The 15623-nt window shown below is 33.3% G+C and overlaps 1 protein-coding gene across 2 annotated transcripts in view; it reads left to right on the plus strand.

The window, feature by feature from the left end:
* Window positions 1-15623, plus strand: part of Il1rapl2 (interleukin 1 receptor accessory protein like 2) — a 647009-nt gene that overhangs the window by 325450 nt on the left and 305936 nt on the right. For both annotated transcript variants that reach the window (XM_021241626.2, XM_087196707.1), the window contains exon 4: window positions 7628-7702. In XM_021241626.2, the coding sequence (XP_021097285.2) occupies window positions 7628-7702 (75 nt within the window). The remainder of the gene's footprint in view (window positions 1-7627; window positions 7703-15623) is intronic.

Genomic DNA, 15623 nt, shown 5'->3' on the forward strand with positions numbered 1-15623 from the left:
ACTATAGAGCTATGATGATCATGATGCAAGGTAAATTTGACAATCTAGGCTTAACTTTTCATATTTTTTAATGCTAACCACATCTTAAATTCTGTGTGGAAACTGGAAGCACAATTGTGCAATTACCTTGATAGTAACCACATGCAGATTTTTTGGCACCAGAAATATAAGGGTCCTGTGAATACTTTATAGAGAGAAGGCAGAATCTTGAGAAGGATAAGACAAGAATAAGAAAAAAGCATTCACTATGAAGAAAAAAAGGAGGGGCTACAATCATAACCTCTGTTTAAGTTTCCATTTTCCTCAAGGTTGCTTTCTTTTCATGTTTTAAAAAATTGTTTTATATCTGGGCAGAATTGTGCTGAATAAACACTCTTCTCTCCAGAGAAGGGCCCTGTGTCAAATGGCATTCAGAAAAAATTGCCCTGCCTGTATACTCAAGATTTCTTAAAGCTTATGCATTGTTCACAAGTCAAATATTAGTGGATATAAAATATGGGATCTGGAGAAAAGGGCATTTCAGGGCAACTTCACAGCAGCTCTGACTATTCACCACCCTCAAAGTGCTTTCAGTGAATTGCAAGACAGGAACACAGGCACTGCACCAGTTGCTAGGGAGGCCCTGAGGTATGGGGGCAATGGACAGGTATATGTCTCAGAACTTCTCCAAAAACTTAACATCTGTCTGTTAAAAGTTCCCTATTTATTCAAATACAATAACTGACTTAATGTTCTAGGCTGACAAGAGGCAAATGCTTGCAATGGTTTTAATGGGAGAAAAATGTTTTGTGCAACAAGAGTGTATGTTTTAAAAGAAATTTAGTCTTCAGAATATGACGTCCTAACTGTTCGACTCTTAGTTGTTCCCAGTAATTTTATCTTCCACATAAAAATAAGAAAGACGTGAACCACTGCCATCAGTAATTTACTTAATAAATGGAATTCTTTTTAATAAGGAACAGGGGATAGGGAGATACAGGATATGTGTATCAAAATGTCTGAAGGTCGAGCTGTCAAGTGGCTTGAAAAAAAATCCAAATGATTTGGGGAATCACTGACTTTTGTTTTCTATATCTGTCACAGCTTTTGTATTATAGCTGTGACACTTAGAGAATTTATTACTTTACTAAATAGAGTTAATAAATGGTCCGTATGATTCTCTTTTTATTGATAAAGCAGATAATATTAAAATTTTGGTAAGAAAATAATTATAAAAATTTATTACAGTGTAAATAATAACAGGCAGAAGGGAAAACAGAACTTGATTTTAATGGACATTTATTCATTTACTTATTTATTTAAATTGTGCTGGGCTCTCTTTCCTAGACTATTACAAAGTGGAGAAATAACTCATAATAATGCTGGTTGCAATCTTGAGGAAAATAATTTCATCTGTCTTCATTGACTCCTGCTAAAGGCCACTTTGATTGTTGACCAATATCAGTGTGAATATAAGTGTTCTGGTAAGGGCCCTGGAGCCCAATGAGTAATTGCTGGATATCTCCCTACAGTGGAATAAAACTTCCATTCCACATTTAGAGACAACTTCACAAGCAACTTATGAGTGGAAGTACAGATGTCTTAAATTCATAATGAGGCTTAATTGCAATGATTTCTTTGCATCTGGTTTTGATGAAAGAAATCCAACCATGGGTACCTACAAGCACAATGGAGCAGAAACTTCTCAAAAGTAGGGAATATAAGATAAGAAATCAGCCAAAGGAGACACAAACTCAAGATCCTTTGGGTTTATAGGTTTGGAAGATTAAGTATGATACTGAACAATCATGAAAATTGTGTTTGTTTTTGTATGATCACCTAAATTAGGGAACTCTAAACTTGGTAGACTGATAAATGAAAGACCATTGATGTATAAGACCTTAGATTAAGTAGTCAGTAAAATGTGTATACCGTAATTCAGAATTAGGAAATCTATGTAGTTAATTTAGAAAAAGATATTCCTTGCTTCAAGAAATTATTATGTAATTACATAAGAAAACGCAAAGTATTCCAAAGAATAATAGTGTTTATAATGCATTTAGAGCAAAATAATTTCTGTGTTCATTTTGTGTTCAATTTATGCGATACAATCTAGTCAACTAGCATTAGGACTGACAAATTTCCCTTCATGATTACAGGAAAATTTTAAGGGTATTAACAGGATCCTCACCTTTCCTAAATATAATCTGCCTAATATGGACCTCTGATTTTTTCTTCCCATATATAGGCTATTCTAAAGTTTCCCTACACAAAAATCATCAGTCCCTCAGAATATTAGGTAAACCATAATATTTGTGCAATTGGGCACAAAAATCATCAGTCCCTCAGAATATTAGGTAAACTGTGATATTTGTGCAATTGAGCACATTGGAGAAGAGTCACAGGGCTGTTATGATCCCTTTTTGATATTAGTTTGTGAGTTTAGGTGATTTTCAAAAGGCAACACCCCAGTGAACAGTTGTGGCCAATTGACTAATGCCAGTGACTATTTCAGAATTTGGGAAGTAATTAGTGTAACATCATTACTTTAATCAATAAAACACATTGCCTAGAGTAGTAGATCTGTGTGGTAAAGGAAGTATCTTTGCATAACTTCAGGATATCCTATTAATACTATGTGCCCTATGGAACGTCATTCACATAGAAATTAATATAATACATGCTTGGGGTGTAGAACTGTGCCTAGCATCAGCAGATAATAAAATGATAACTGTGGCAACAATTGCTATTTTTTTCTAAACATACAAGAAGAGTTTAAGCCAATATGTGGAGTTGCAAATTAATGTAATCTATTAATGGGGAAAATGTGAAAAACAATTTGGCTTAATAAAATAGAAGATTGTGGAGTAAAAGGCAGGAAAATTTTAAATACTGTATTACAGTTGCTTTTCTGTTCCTAGGTGGTAAGTTCAGATATTATCCTCTAGTAAATTTAGGACAGATCGATAGATTTGAATGGGTAAATATTATGATGAAAATTATGATTTTTTCCAGTAAAATTTCAAGTGCTGACATGTTAAGTAGATTTTAGAAAATCTATTTCATTGACCTTCCCATACAAATTCCAAATTGGCTTCATTCACAGAAATTAATGAGTTTCACTCTGTCCCATTTAGTCTTCTGGCAAATCTAATTAAAGGGACAAGCCAACAATGAAAGAGGACAATACAAATTATAAAAACAGAATATAACACTTGGGCAATGTAGTAAACCACTTTACTCAATCCCATAAATATTCTACTGATTTCTTACTAAAGTTCATGGAAATTAACAAATTATTTCAGTCACATCAATTGATCTGATTGTTCATGTAGACACCAGCCACTGCTTGAAATTGAAATGAAAGAGTTAATTTGAACATTCGCAGGAAAGTTAATGTGAAACATATAAAACTAGCTTTGAAATGATAGAGAAAATTTAAACTATAAGTTAGTTATTAAGATAGCTGAAGTAGAATAAGTAATCCGCTTCTTTAAGATTTACCTTTCCTGTAACTCTTATTGTTTAAAGTGATGGCTAACTGAATCTTTGACCTGTAAGCTAACTGTAGATAACATTTAACCCGGAGAAAAGCAAAGTAGAAATGTTTGGGTAGTTTACAACGTATGTGTTTTAGGCACCATCTGTTTGTTATATGTCTGTGACTATAACCGTTAACAGGAACTAGTTGTAAAAGAGAAACAAAAATTTTACTAAGACCACCAGAAATGAGGTAATGGCTAAAAGAAGATATAAAAGGAAATGTTAAAGCAAAGGGCGGTGCGGATATTGATCAGACGAGTTTCTGGCCGTCCCCCTCCCTAGCGATTAAAGGCTTTGTATTTTTACCCAAATTCTGTGTCTCTGTACATTTCTTTCCACGAATCCGAAACAGAAAGAAATAGGAAGTAACTGTAGTAGCTTTATTAGCACCTTAAGATGAGCATTTTCTCAGTAGAACAATTATATTTAAGGACAATTAAACAAAAGCAGTTAAAGGTGGAAGTGCAAGGAACGGATTGCAGACCAAAACATTAGCACCTAATTTCATCACTCGTTTCCATTCTTTCAATCAAAACCTGAAGGTTAAGCAGTAAATTCAGATTAGCTCAGACTCCAATTAGTCCTTTTCAAGGCCCAGGGTAAGTTTTCTAATGTAATTATAAGTCTCCATTCTGTTGTCAAGGTGCTTCCTTTCCAAATAATTACTGTGAGTTTCCGAAAAGATTCAGGAAAAAAAAAAAAAAAGGAAAAGAGCTTGACTGTTCTTTGCAGCATGTGTTCTAGCTACTCTGAAAATGCTACTTACTAGTAATCATGCTAATTACTGATAGATTTGTATCTGCACTGGTGGTCAGGATCCATAGGAACTATTGCAATTGTGGGTTTATTATCACAAATGTTCTGCATTTCTTGGCAATTTCTAGGCTTAAACACAAAATTGTAATTTCATGGCTCCATACTAATACATCCTTTTGGGATATGTTGGGGTAAATGCAGGTTCAACTTTTTCCATTCCTGGGTTTAAGGGTTAAAAGTGAATGTGTGTGAGGTGTCCAGCAGAAATCATGATTAAACTGGCTATTTACTGTGAAGCCACTAACATTTCCCTAGGAACATTGACTTAGTGAATTAGTGTGGGCTCAAAGAGACTAAAACCATTAACTTAAAACTCAGCTCTTCTACTTGTCTCCTGCCTTCAATTTATATATCTTTCTCTCCATTCTACACATGGGGGAATTTTGGTTACAAGGGGCACTAAATGAGACAATGTATGCTTCATTTAACTTCATCTCTAAATTGGCCAGAGTGATAACTGCCTTCTTTATATTTCAACATCACTCTGTAGTTCACATGAACTAATGTACTCTAAACACTTTGAAATTTATGAACCACCTACAAATTTAAGGCACTTATAACTTTACTATTAAGAAATGTCACTTCAATAATTGACATTTAGTAAGAATTGAATCAAGGAAAATATATCCATAGTCCATGGTGGGAGGTAAGAAGGGGGATCAGCAATGACCCCAAATTCATATCCTGCTGAAAGTAGAACAAGACGGTCATATTTATATGTGAAATATATTGCTTGCAGTTTCTTTCCATCCATCACATTTCAGTTAATACATTTGGCAATTTGAAAATAAGAGTAAGAACAATTTTCAGGAAGCTAAGTATCTATAATTGGATGTTCAAGGCAAACTGACAATAATTCTAGAAATACACAAAAAAGACTTGATTATAAATTAAATATAAAATGGCTTGAATGTTTCAATTTAAATTTTAGTCATGTTTTGAATATGTAGAATATGAATATTTTAAAATTATATATAGTGAAAATAAAATCTATATACTGCCTTCCCTTAATGTATTTGTCTCACTCGCCCATCAATGCTTAACCACCCAGTTCCTCTCCCGAGATGAAACCACTGTTACCACTTGCACATGTACCTATTGAAAATATCCCATCCTTACACAAACTTATATATGCATATGTTTTTACAATAAGTGTAGCATGCTATGTATACTATTTAGAAACTTATTTTTTAATGAAGCAGTATATCTTTGAGACATTTTTCATATCAAATGTACAGATGTAATTAGTTCTTTTTAAACATGGCATTATATCATTATATGAAATTACCAGTTTTAACAAATCTCTTATTGTTGGATATATGTTTTTTCAAATATTTGGTATTACATGCAAGAGTAACCAACAGTAACATAATTGAATATATGATATGGATTTTATATTCAAATATTAAAATTTTGTTAAGAGTAACTGTAGTATTTATAAGATAAAGACTAAGTTTGATAGTTGTAGGTCTGTCTAAATTTTCCAAAATCAGCTTAGTTTTAAAAATCTTATTCGATTCTGTGAAGACAGTACCAGTTGTTTGAATAGGCCATCACTAAAGATTTGTTGGAAAAGTGAAAGCAATTCACTAAAATTTTCCTACTTCAGGCAACTCAGATTTCAGGAAAAGGAAGCCAATGTTTATATAAATATCCTTTACAAATATATTTCTGGTATATTTATTTGTTATCAACAACTAATTTTGGGAATCTCGCCAAATTTGTCTGTTTATCTAACTTTACCCCCATCCTGTCATCACCGTTGTTTTTCTCTTTCTCTTCTAAATATCCTGGCCACTAGGAGATGCACTTCTCCCATGTCACCAGGGAATTCCTAAACCAGTCAGTTAATGGTGGTTTAGTGATTTATCTTTTATGGACAAATTCTAGGCTAAGTCTCTGTGAATTAAATTATAAAGAAGTGCAAAAACATTTCTTTTTAATAGGCAAAATTCAAGTTGTATAGTTGAAACAAGATGGAAACAGAAGAACAATTAGAGGAATTCAAACATAAGTAATAGTTTGATATAAGGGTTGTTTGTATGACAATACATATAAAATTATCAATATGTCAAGTCCTTTCATTTCTTCCTTCTGGTACCAGTCAGATTTGTTACAGTACCCCTTTTAAAAAAATTTTCCAGACTCCACACTGGTCTAACTCCTTGATTCCCACCCCCACCCTGACAGAATTGCTGCTACACTCTTTTAGCTACTTTTGTTCTTCTCTAGTCTTTCTCATATATCTAGCATTTCTTTAGAGTACTTCCTCTCTGCAGTTATTAGATCTTCTTTTGAGTCAATGTTTTGTTCTAATAATCTTCAGTGATGCTCTAGCCTACTACATCATGTCCAAATTACTTTGAAAACTTATAGGATCCTTCAGAATTGAGTCTTATCCTCTGTATCTACTTTCATGTCCAATTCATGATGGTCACATCATGAGCAATTGCCTCTCTACCTAACCCCTTCTCACCAGACTCTTCTCCTTCAAGCACATGTTAGCTAAGTTCTACCTTTGTGCCTCAGTTTATGTTGTTAAACTTCCCCGAATTTCTTTAACTTTACTCCCTGTCTTAAAATCTTCTCTATCCTTTAAGGTTAATATGGAGATCCATTTACTTTATGAAACTTTCCCCAATACTATTCTGCCAAGCGATACCGATCTCTCCTTTCTCTGTTCTACAGGTCCCATGTTTATAGACTTGCATACAAATTGAAGGCAACAAAACAACCTTACTTTCTTCTCCCTTATCATTTAGCATAGGACTTGGTGCAAAAATATGATTAATTAGTATTTTTGATCAGTTACTAATAAAGATACCAGTACATTCTTATTTTGGAGGTTGGGGTAAAGAATGGGAGCTGATTTAGAGCCTTAGAAGGTTCATGCCACTAGAAATATACACCAGGATTATATTTTATTGAAAATATTTAGTTCCACAAAGCAAATATGTATGAGGATTTAACGTTTCTCTGATTATATTCTTAAATCTATATTTGTTAAAACATATAAGCTTGTAAAAAGCACCCAGAATAGTCCATTAGTTTGATCTTGTTAGAAAATCTAGCTGTTGAAATGACCTATTCACAGTAAATCAATGGCGCTCTAAATGTGCTAGGAAATAGATGTTGCATGGCAAGAGAAACAACTCAAATAGAAACACTGTCTAATAAATGTTTACGCACCGTCAAATCTACAAACATTAAATATCATGCATGATAGACTCTTTCTTATCCTGCCATTTATCTCAATTTTTCCATTACTTTCTTTCATTTTCTCTTCTAGCTTTACTCACAGACAAGCCTCCCAAACCATTGTTCCCAATGGAGAATCAGCCAAGTGTTATAGATGTCCAGCTGGGTAAGTCCCCTTCTGGGAATAATAGATTCAAAACTTGCTGTCTGTTAACAGATGGGGAAAATTGCATGAACCAGTAAAGGTTTATTGCAACTGTTATTACATGCAAATGAATTTGTGTTCTGCTCATTTATAACCCTGTATTTCAGTGCAATAGCAGTTTAAGGAAATGAGTTTGTATTACATTAAGGAATGGTAATACTAATTTGTTACACTGGGTATTAAGTATGCTGTATGACAGAGGTTGTTAACTACGTGATTGATAGATTCACAGCCATCTTCCATTGGTGATTGGTTTAGAGATTTTTTCATATGTCAGGCAAAAATTTTTATTTGGATGGAATTAACTCATAGAGAACAAGCACTTGGTAAAATAAGGCAGACCTTCAATGAAGCCTTTAAAATGATTTGATAACTATTATTTCTAGCAACACAATCCAGTGTTATTTAAAACTTGTTTTTAGGTTGGAATCCTATTTATGAATCATATGATGTCAAGAAAAGAAACAAGTTGATTTGTGAATGCTGCTACTGTCTTCTTATAGACTCAGATATAGACAAAAGGTTTTAAGCAGCTTTTTTGAGTCCCTGCCACTAATCCTTGTGTTTTAAAGTACTGTAAGCTTGAAACTCAGAGTCTTGATAAGCTCTCTTAGAATCTATGGCCTTTAATCTAAGACATGTCCTTTAACATTTGTGAGCTTTCATCTATCCTGAGTTTCACCACAGTACTCTGAATTTTTTCACTTTAAACCAAAGGACCACAAGAAAACTGAGGAAATATGCTGGAAATACATTAGGCTTATATTGATCATATGATTTTTATTACTACATTATTGTAATACATAATAATTACATTTTTCATGGGAAGTTAGTACATGTACATAACACATCTTAATTTATTTGTTATTCCCTTCCCTATCTCTCTGTCCCACTCCCTTCATCTCCTAATCCTTTTCCTTTTTGCAAAAGTTGATTAAATTTGTGATCCTAGTGTTACCCACCAATTATTACCAGGGAAGACGAAGTAACCCCAATATTTAAGTCTCTTAGAAAGTTTTTGACTTAACTTTCGATCTTTCCAATAAAACTTGAATTGTTAGAGGTTTATTTAGGTTTTATAATTAAATTTTTATTTTTATTGCATGGTTGTAGTACACAATGTTTGCATTCACTGAGGGGAGTTGATACATGTACTAACACATCTTAATTATTATTATTTTTTTTGGTACCGGGGATCAAACTCAGGTCCTTGTGCCCACATCTTAATTATTTTTCAACTCTTTCCCTACCTCTCCATATTGTGGTTCCCTTCCCTTTTGCAAAAGATTTATCTCCTTATTTCCTATAATCTAACTTTTATTTTGTTCTTTGTTTATTTTGGGGGTTTCTTATATGACAGAAAGCATGAAGTATTTAATCTTGTGTGTCTGATTTATTGCACTTAACATTATGGTCTCAAGGTGCATCCATTTTCCTACAAATGGCTCGTTTATCTTTCTTTTTGGCAGAGGAGTACTCTTTTGTGTATAAATATCACATCTTATTTATCCATTCTTCTGTTGATGGACATATATGCTGCTTCTAAGATTTAGCTGTTGTGAGTTGTGGTGCAATAAACATGGGTATGCAGGTATGAGTGTAATTTGATATCTTTAACTCTTTCAGGAAGATACCTAGAAGGGGAACTGCTGGGTCCAAGGAAGATCTCTTTTTAGCTTTTGAGGAATTTCCATTTTGATTTCCATCATAGTTGTACTAGTTTACATTCCCACCAACAGTGTAGAAGGGTGCCTTTCCCCCTCTATCCTCTCAAACATTTGTTATTATTTTATTTCTTGATTATCACCATTCTCTCTGGAGTAATATAGAAACTCAGCATTGTTTTAATTTGTATTCCTCTAATGATTAGAGATGTTGAAAAAGAATTTTATGTATTTATTGGCCATTTGTACTTCTTCTGAGAAGTGTCTCTTCATTTTAGTGGCCTATTTCTTATTGGGTCTTCTATTTGGGGGGATTCACACTTTTTAAGTTCTTTATATATTCTAGATATTAGTTCTCTGAGGAATAGCTGACAAATTTTTTCCTATTCTGTAGGTTGTCTTTTCACTTTTTGGTTGTTTCCTTTGGTGTGCAGAAGCTTTTAAATTTGATATGGTCTAATTTGTTAATTCTTGATATTATATTTTATGCAATCAGAGTTGTGTTTGGAAAGGCATTGCCAATGCCTATGTCTTCAAGAGTTTTACCTGGGAGCCGGGGATTTAGCTCAGTGATTCTGTCACCTGCCTTGCAAGCGCAAGGACCTGAGTTTGATCCTCAGTACCAAAAAGAAAAAAAAAAAAATACTTGGGCCAGGGATTTAGCTCAGTGGTGCCGTTGCCTGCCTCGAAAGCACAAGGTCCTGAGTTCAATCCCTGGTACCCTCCCCCAAAAAGAGTTTTATTTGTTTTATTTTTCAATAGACCAAGTGTTTCTGTTTTAATGTTTAGGTCTTGGATCCATTTTTATTTTAGTTTAGTACATGCTAAGAGATATGGGTTTAAATTCAGTCTTCTTCCTGTGGATAGTGAGTTTCTTCAGTACCATTTGTTAAAGATGTTATCTTTCTGCCAGTGTACCTTTTGGGCCCCCTTTTCAAAATCAGATAGCTAAATGTATCTGTGATTGCTTCTACTTTTTCTGTTCTGTTCCACGATCCACATTTCTGTGCAATATAGTACTCAAAGCATTAGCTTGAGCAATTAGGCAAGACAAAAAATAAAAGGGGTATATATAGGTAAAGAATAAGTCAAGTTATCGTTTTTTTGCAGATGATATGATCTTCTACATAGAAAACCCCAAAATTCTACCAAAAACCTCCTAGAATTAGTAACCAAATTCAGTAGTGTAGCAGGATCCAAAATCAACAGACAACGATCAGTAGCATTCCTGGTCACAAATAATGAACTCGCTGAGAAAGAAATTACAAAGACAATAGTATCAAGAAAAATTAAATATGTACTTAGAAATTAACCTAACCCTGGAACTGAAAAAAACTTTATAATGAAAACTACAGTACTCTGAAAAATGAGATCAAAGAAGACATCAGAGAATGGAAAAATATGCCATTCCACCTCTGGAGAAACAGAATCAATATTGTCAAAATAGTCATAATTCCAATACTGAATACAAATTTAACACAATCCCAATTAAAATACCAGCAGCATTGGTCACAGAATTAGAGAAAACAATCCTAAAATTCGTATGGAACCAGAAGAGACCCAGACTAGGAAAACATTACTGAGCAACAAGAGCAAGGCAAAAAGCATCACAATCCACAAACTCAAGTTATGTTACCAAGCTATAGTGATAAAAATAGTATGGTACTGGTTTATTTCTACCTTGAAAATGGTAGAGAAAATTACATTCTTAGACTTGTTCATTGCTTTGAAATTAAATACAGCACAATGTGGTCTTTAAATTTAGCATATCAATATGAATACCAATGTTCAGTATGTTAAAACAAAGAAAAGAGAAAATAATAAACATGTTTTCAAGCGTGGACTGTTCGGGTAATAACTATTTTGTAAATCATGTTAAGGTATTAACTGTGACTATGATTAAACTATGACTCTCACACATCCTCTGTGTCTCCTTCAAGTCATTATTTTATGTTAGAGCCAAATATAGATGTGCTGACACCCTTACTGCACAATAATTTTACTTACTATCTCTTTATCTCAAACTGGAATGTAAACATTCAAGAATACTCTGGTTTGCCCGCAGTTATGTGAAACCATTTAGTGCTCTTTTATCATTAGTGTACATGCAGATAACTAGTTGGATAAATTGTTTTTATTTGAAAATTTATATATTAAGTAGAGAAAACAAAATTCCTATGAATTTATTTGAATGAAACGAGTAAATTTTATATTTGTGGCCTGTGTCTGGGGGTGAGTGTTATTTTTTCATATTCCTGTGCCACTAGGCACACTTTACAAAAGTCTGAAATGTATTGCTGTAAAGCAAGGAGAGAGGCCATTGTGTGAAATTCATTCATTCAAATTCACTTGCTGCAACACTTGTATGTGCTGTTCCAGTTATCTATATTGTGTGCTTTATGGAAACATATATAATATTAATATATAATAATATAATAATAATTATAACAATGTTAATATATGTATATATATTAATATTACTATCCTATAAAATTACTAAAATAATTTTCTTCCAAGTTACATTTAATGTAAGGCTAATATTTGCTATTTTTAGTTTGTAACACAATTTAGAAGCCAGTTTATTGAAAGAAATATGAAGACTATTTTTCATCCAAGAAAGGCTATGTCTCTGAGACAGTAAAACTACTATATGATTCAGAGTAAGAAAAGCAAAGTCAGTCAAAACAGATTGTATTACTTTAATAAACACATGACTAGCTAATTTTACATGATTTACCTTTTCCACAGATTTTTTAACACCATTTTTTCACAATGGGAAATCATTTTGTAAGTTCCTTTTACATATACCTCAATAGTAAGGTGAATTTAGAAACACTATAAATGTCAAAGGTCTTCAGCATTGCTGGAAGATCTACAGAGAGTTTATAAAACACTACTTATTAAAACAAGGAGATAGATAAGGCTAACTGGGGCTATTGGACATCCCTATATATGTCTGGAGAACTTTCCCAATTCAGTAGGTAAGGAAAGCTAGAAATTATTTTACTTCATTTTCTAAATTTTGTCAAGCACATCAGCTCTAGACATGTTTAAACTGGAAGTAAAATTAGAACTACTAAAAGTGCAACAATCCAATCTGAATGGCTAAGCACATTATTAAGTTTGGGTTTTCCAAATCCAGCGACTTAAAATTTGAGACAACATTGTGGCAGGTTAAATTTGGTTATATATCTTTTTGCTATTTCTATCACTTAAAAATGGTTTTTCATTCCCCTCCCCCTTAATCTATTTTGGCCTTATAGATATATTTGACCAACCAAATATGAAATAAGTGATGTTTTGAGATTCTAGAGTTTAGGTTGAGAAAAACTTTCAATTTGTATCCCAGCCTCTTTGTCTGCCTTGAATTCATCTTGCTGCCTCTTGCTTATGCGAACAAGAGAGGCCTCATAGGCCTCAGAGGATGAGACTATGTGGAGCAAGGAATACCAGTGAACAGCAAAACACCAGACAATTAACAAAGAAGCCATTTTGAAAATGACTCCTGCAGGCCCAGCTGTCATAGTTTATGGCATGTTGATCAGAGACAAATTACTGAATCAAACTCTTCTCATTGCTTTAACCAAAAAGTCCTGAGTATAATAAAGTGGTTATCAGTGGCCACTAAGTTATATGTTGCTGTTAGGTAGTAGTAGATAACCAGAACTATCATAAATTAGTTTCTCTAGAGCATTCTCAATTCCATTTTTCCCATGGACAAAAATCTCCTGCAGCCAATTTATGGAAAACAATGAATGTTGTGGAAAATACTTAAGTACTAGCTTCAAGGTAGTTTTAGAGAACATAATCTCGAGTAATCATTTATGTGTTTGAAGGTTACACTCTTCTCAGTTCTGGATACTTTTAAGGTGAATTCAGAAAATTTTCAATATAAATAAGTACCTCTAGTACATGGAGATGGCATTGGTACGGGTATTTTGTTGTGTCTCCAGAGGAAAATAAACATCTCGACTTTCTTTGATAGTGTAATCCATTAGTTAACACAAGGTTCTAGATATTTACATATATTTCTGCTGACATAGTGATGTCTGTTAGATTATTGATAAATTTTGTTCACATTTTAATGCTGAAAGATTAATCTTAACCAATTAACCATATATTTTGGGATGATAAACACCTTTTTAACAAAATAGCCTGAAACTATTCTCACACAGCAAGCCTATGCATCTAAAGCTGCCTTTGGTAATGTATGGAATATAAAGAGCAAAGCTATGTACAGCACACACACACACACACACACACACACACACGCACACACACACACACACAGATTCAATTTTGTCCTGTTATCTTCTCTCTACTTTCTCTCTCTGAAGGCAATTTTAGCTTTAACTTTGAGATATGTCTTTACTATTCTAGAATTATTTTTTCAGCAGTTGAAAAGAAATATATTCAAATATTTTTCTAAGAAAAACAACATTGTATTACAACCTATTAAATTATATTGTTCCATAATACCAAAGCAGTAAAACAGCATAATGCTGGACATAGTGGTTCATGCCTGTAATCCGACCATTTGGGAGGCTGAGGTAGGAGTATCACTGGGAGTTTAAGGCCAGCTTAGGCTACATAGTGAGTTCAAGGCCAGCCAGAACTATATAGTGAGATCCTGTCTCAAAAAAAATCATATTCGTATATCTCACAGGGACATGTGCCCTATTAGAAATGTACTCATGCTAGCTAGACTCATTTTTATATGACCCAAATGCATGCTTTACTAACTTTATCATACTTCCAAAAACTTTGAAAAAGTCATAAACACGTTTGGTTGCAAGAGTTGAGATCAGTTAATTTTAATTAAGGATACACTTGAAAATATGCCTGGTTCTTCTCACTGTTGATCATAATTTTCTTCTTGGAAGCTTGCTAAGACTTAAAATAAGCCAGACAATGTTATGCAAAAAAAATACAAACACTTTACTTTTTCTATTGTGACAAAGCATCAAAAAGAAGGTCTTGAAGCCCAGGCTCATCAGAAAATCCCAGACCAGTAGAACAACCTAGGCTACTTGGACTACTTCAGATGTTTCAAAAGCCAATAGTTCATCTATAAATTAATCTGATCTGGAATGAAAGATTCTTTTTGCTTTCTTTCCTATTCTCATGTAGAATTTATCTTATTATTACAGGCTATTCTGATTCATATTTCACGACTGTGTTATACACACTGCCTCAAATGGTTTCTGTGTAAAGAGTGTTAATCTTCATCAGAAATCAACTTTGCCAGCATATAAGAGAATAAAGCTGAATATAACATTTAATCCAAAACTTAGGACTAAAAGAAAAAAAATGACCTAGCTTCATTTCAAGTCAGATAATTACCCATTCAACAAAATCTATGTTATTTAAAAATTCATCTAAGAACATTTATTGAGTTCTTACTTGGTGACAAACACTATGTTTGATCCTGGAGATACAGAGGTAAATAAAATGAGATTCTTGGTGTTAAGGGGTTCTCAGTCTACTAGGGAAGACAGATGTGCAAGCAGAATAACTGCAATATGATAACTTACAAAACAGAGATAGGAAAAGTGAGGCTGACTTTTTTCACAACAGGACTTCATATAATAAAGGTACTTTACTCTCAGACTTTCACTCAAAACAATAATATCCCTCTCTAACCTCAATTGAAAAAATGGAATTACTTGAAATTAATTAAAATTTGCCTACTATAGAACCATTTGAAATCATAAGTTCTTCACCATTTGCTTCAACATGGCAAATACTAAAAATGGAAACTTGTAATACACTTGAGTCATTTCAATTTACCAAAATCAATCAACTCCTTCTAAAGTTGACATGGAATAAATGATCCAAATCAAGTTATCAACCAACCAACTGAGGGAAAATGCCAAGCCAGAATTATTGTTGACACAAATAATAACACATGATCATTTAATTAGCTTGTCATACTCAGTATATGCATTTTGTGTGTTATTGTGATAAGAAGTGATTTCTTTTACATTTTTTATATATTCTCCCTAGCCTCTTAGTTCTAAATAACTCCTTGAAAACCTTCACATAATCTTGAATAAACAAAGATTTTAGCGAGTATAGAGAGGGAAAAGGAGCATATCATGAGCTCTCTCAGTTTTTGCAAAGTTAATGGGAGTCAATTTATGGCAGTATGCCTTCTCCCTTGTAAATAGTCTATGGTTAGTCAATTTATTCCAAAGACCTATTTATACATGAGCTTA

The sequence above is a fragment of the Heterocephalus glaber genome, unplaced genomic scaffold, assembly GCF_053883595.1.
Source record: "Heterocephalus glaber isolate CG9 unplaced genomic scaffold, H.glaber_assembly_v1.0 deba00001613, whole genome shotgun sequence".
NCBI classification, from domain to species: Eukaryota; Metazoa; Chordata; class Mammalia; order Rodentia; family Bathyergidae; genus Heterocephalus; species Heterocephalus glaber.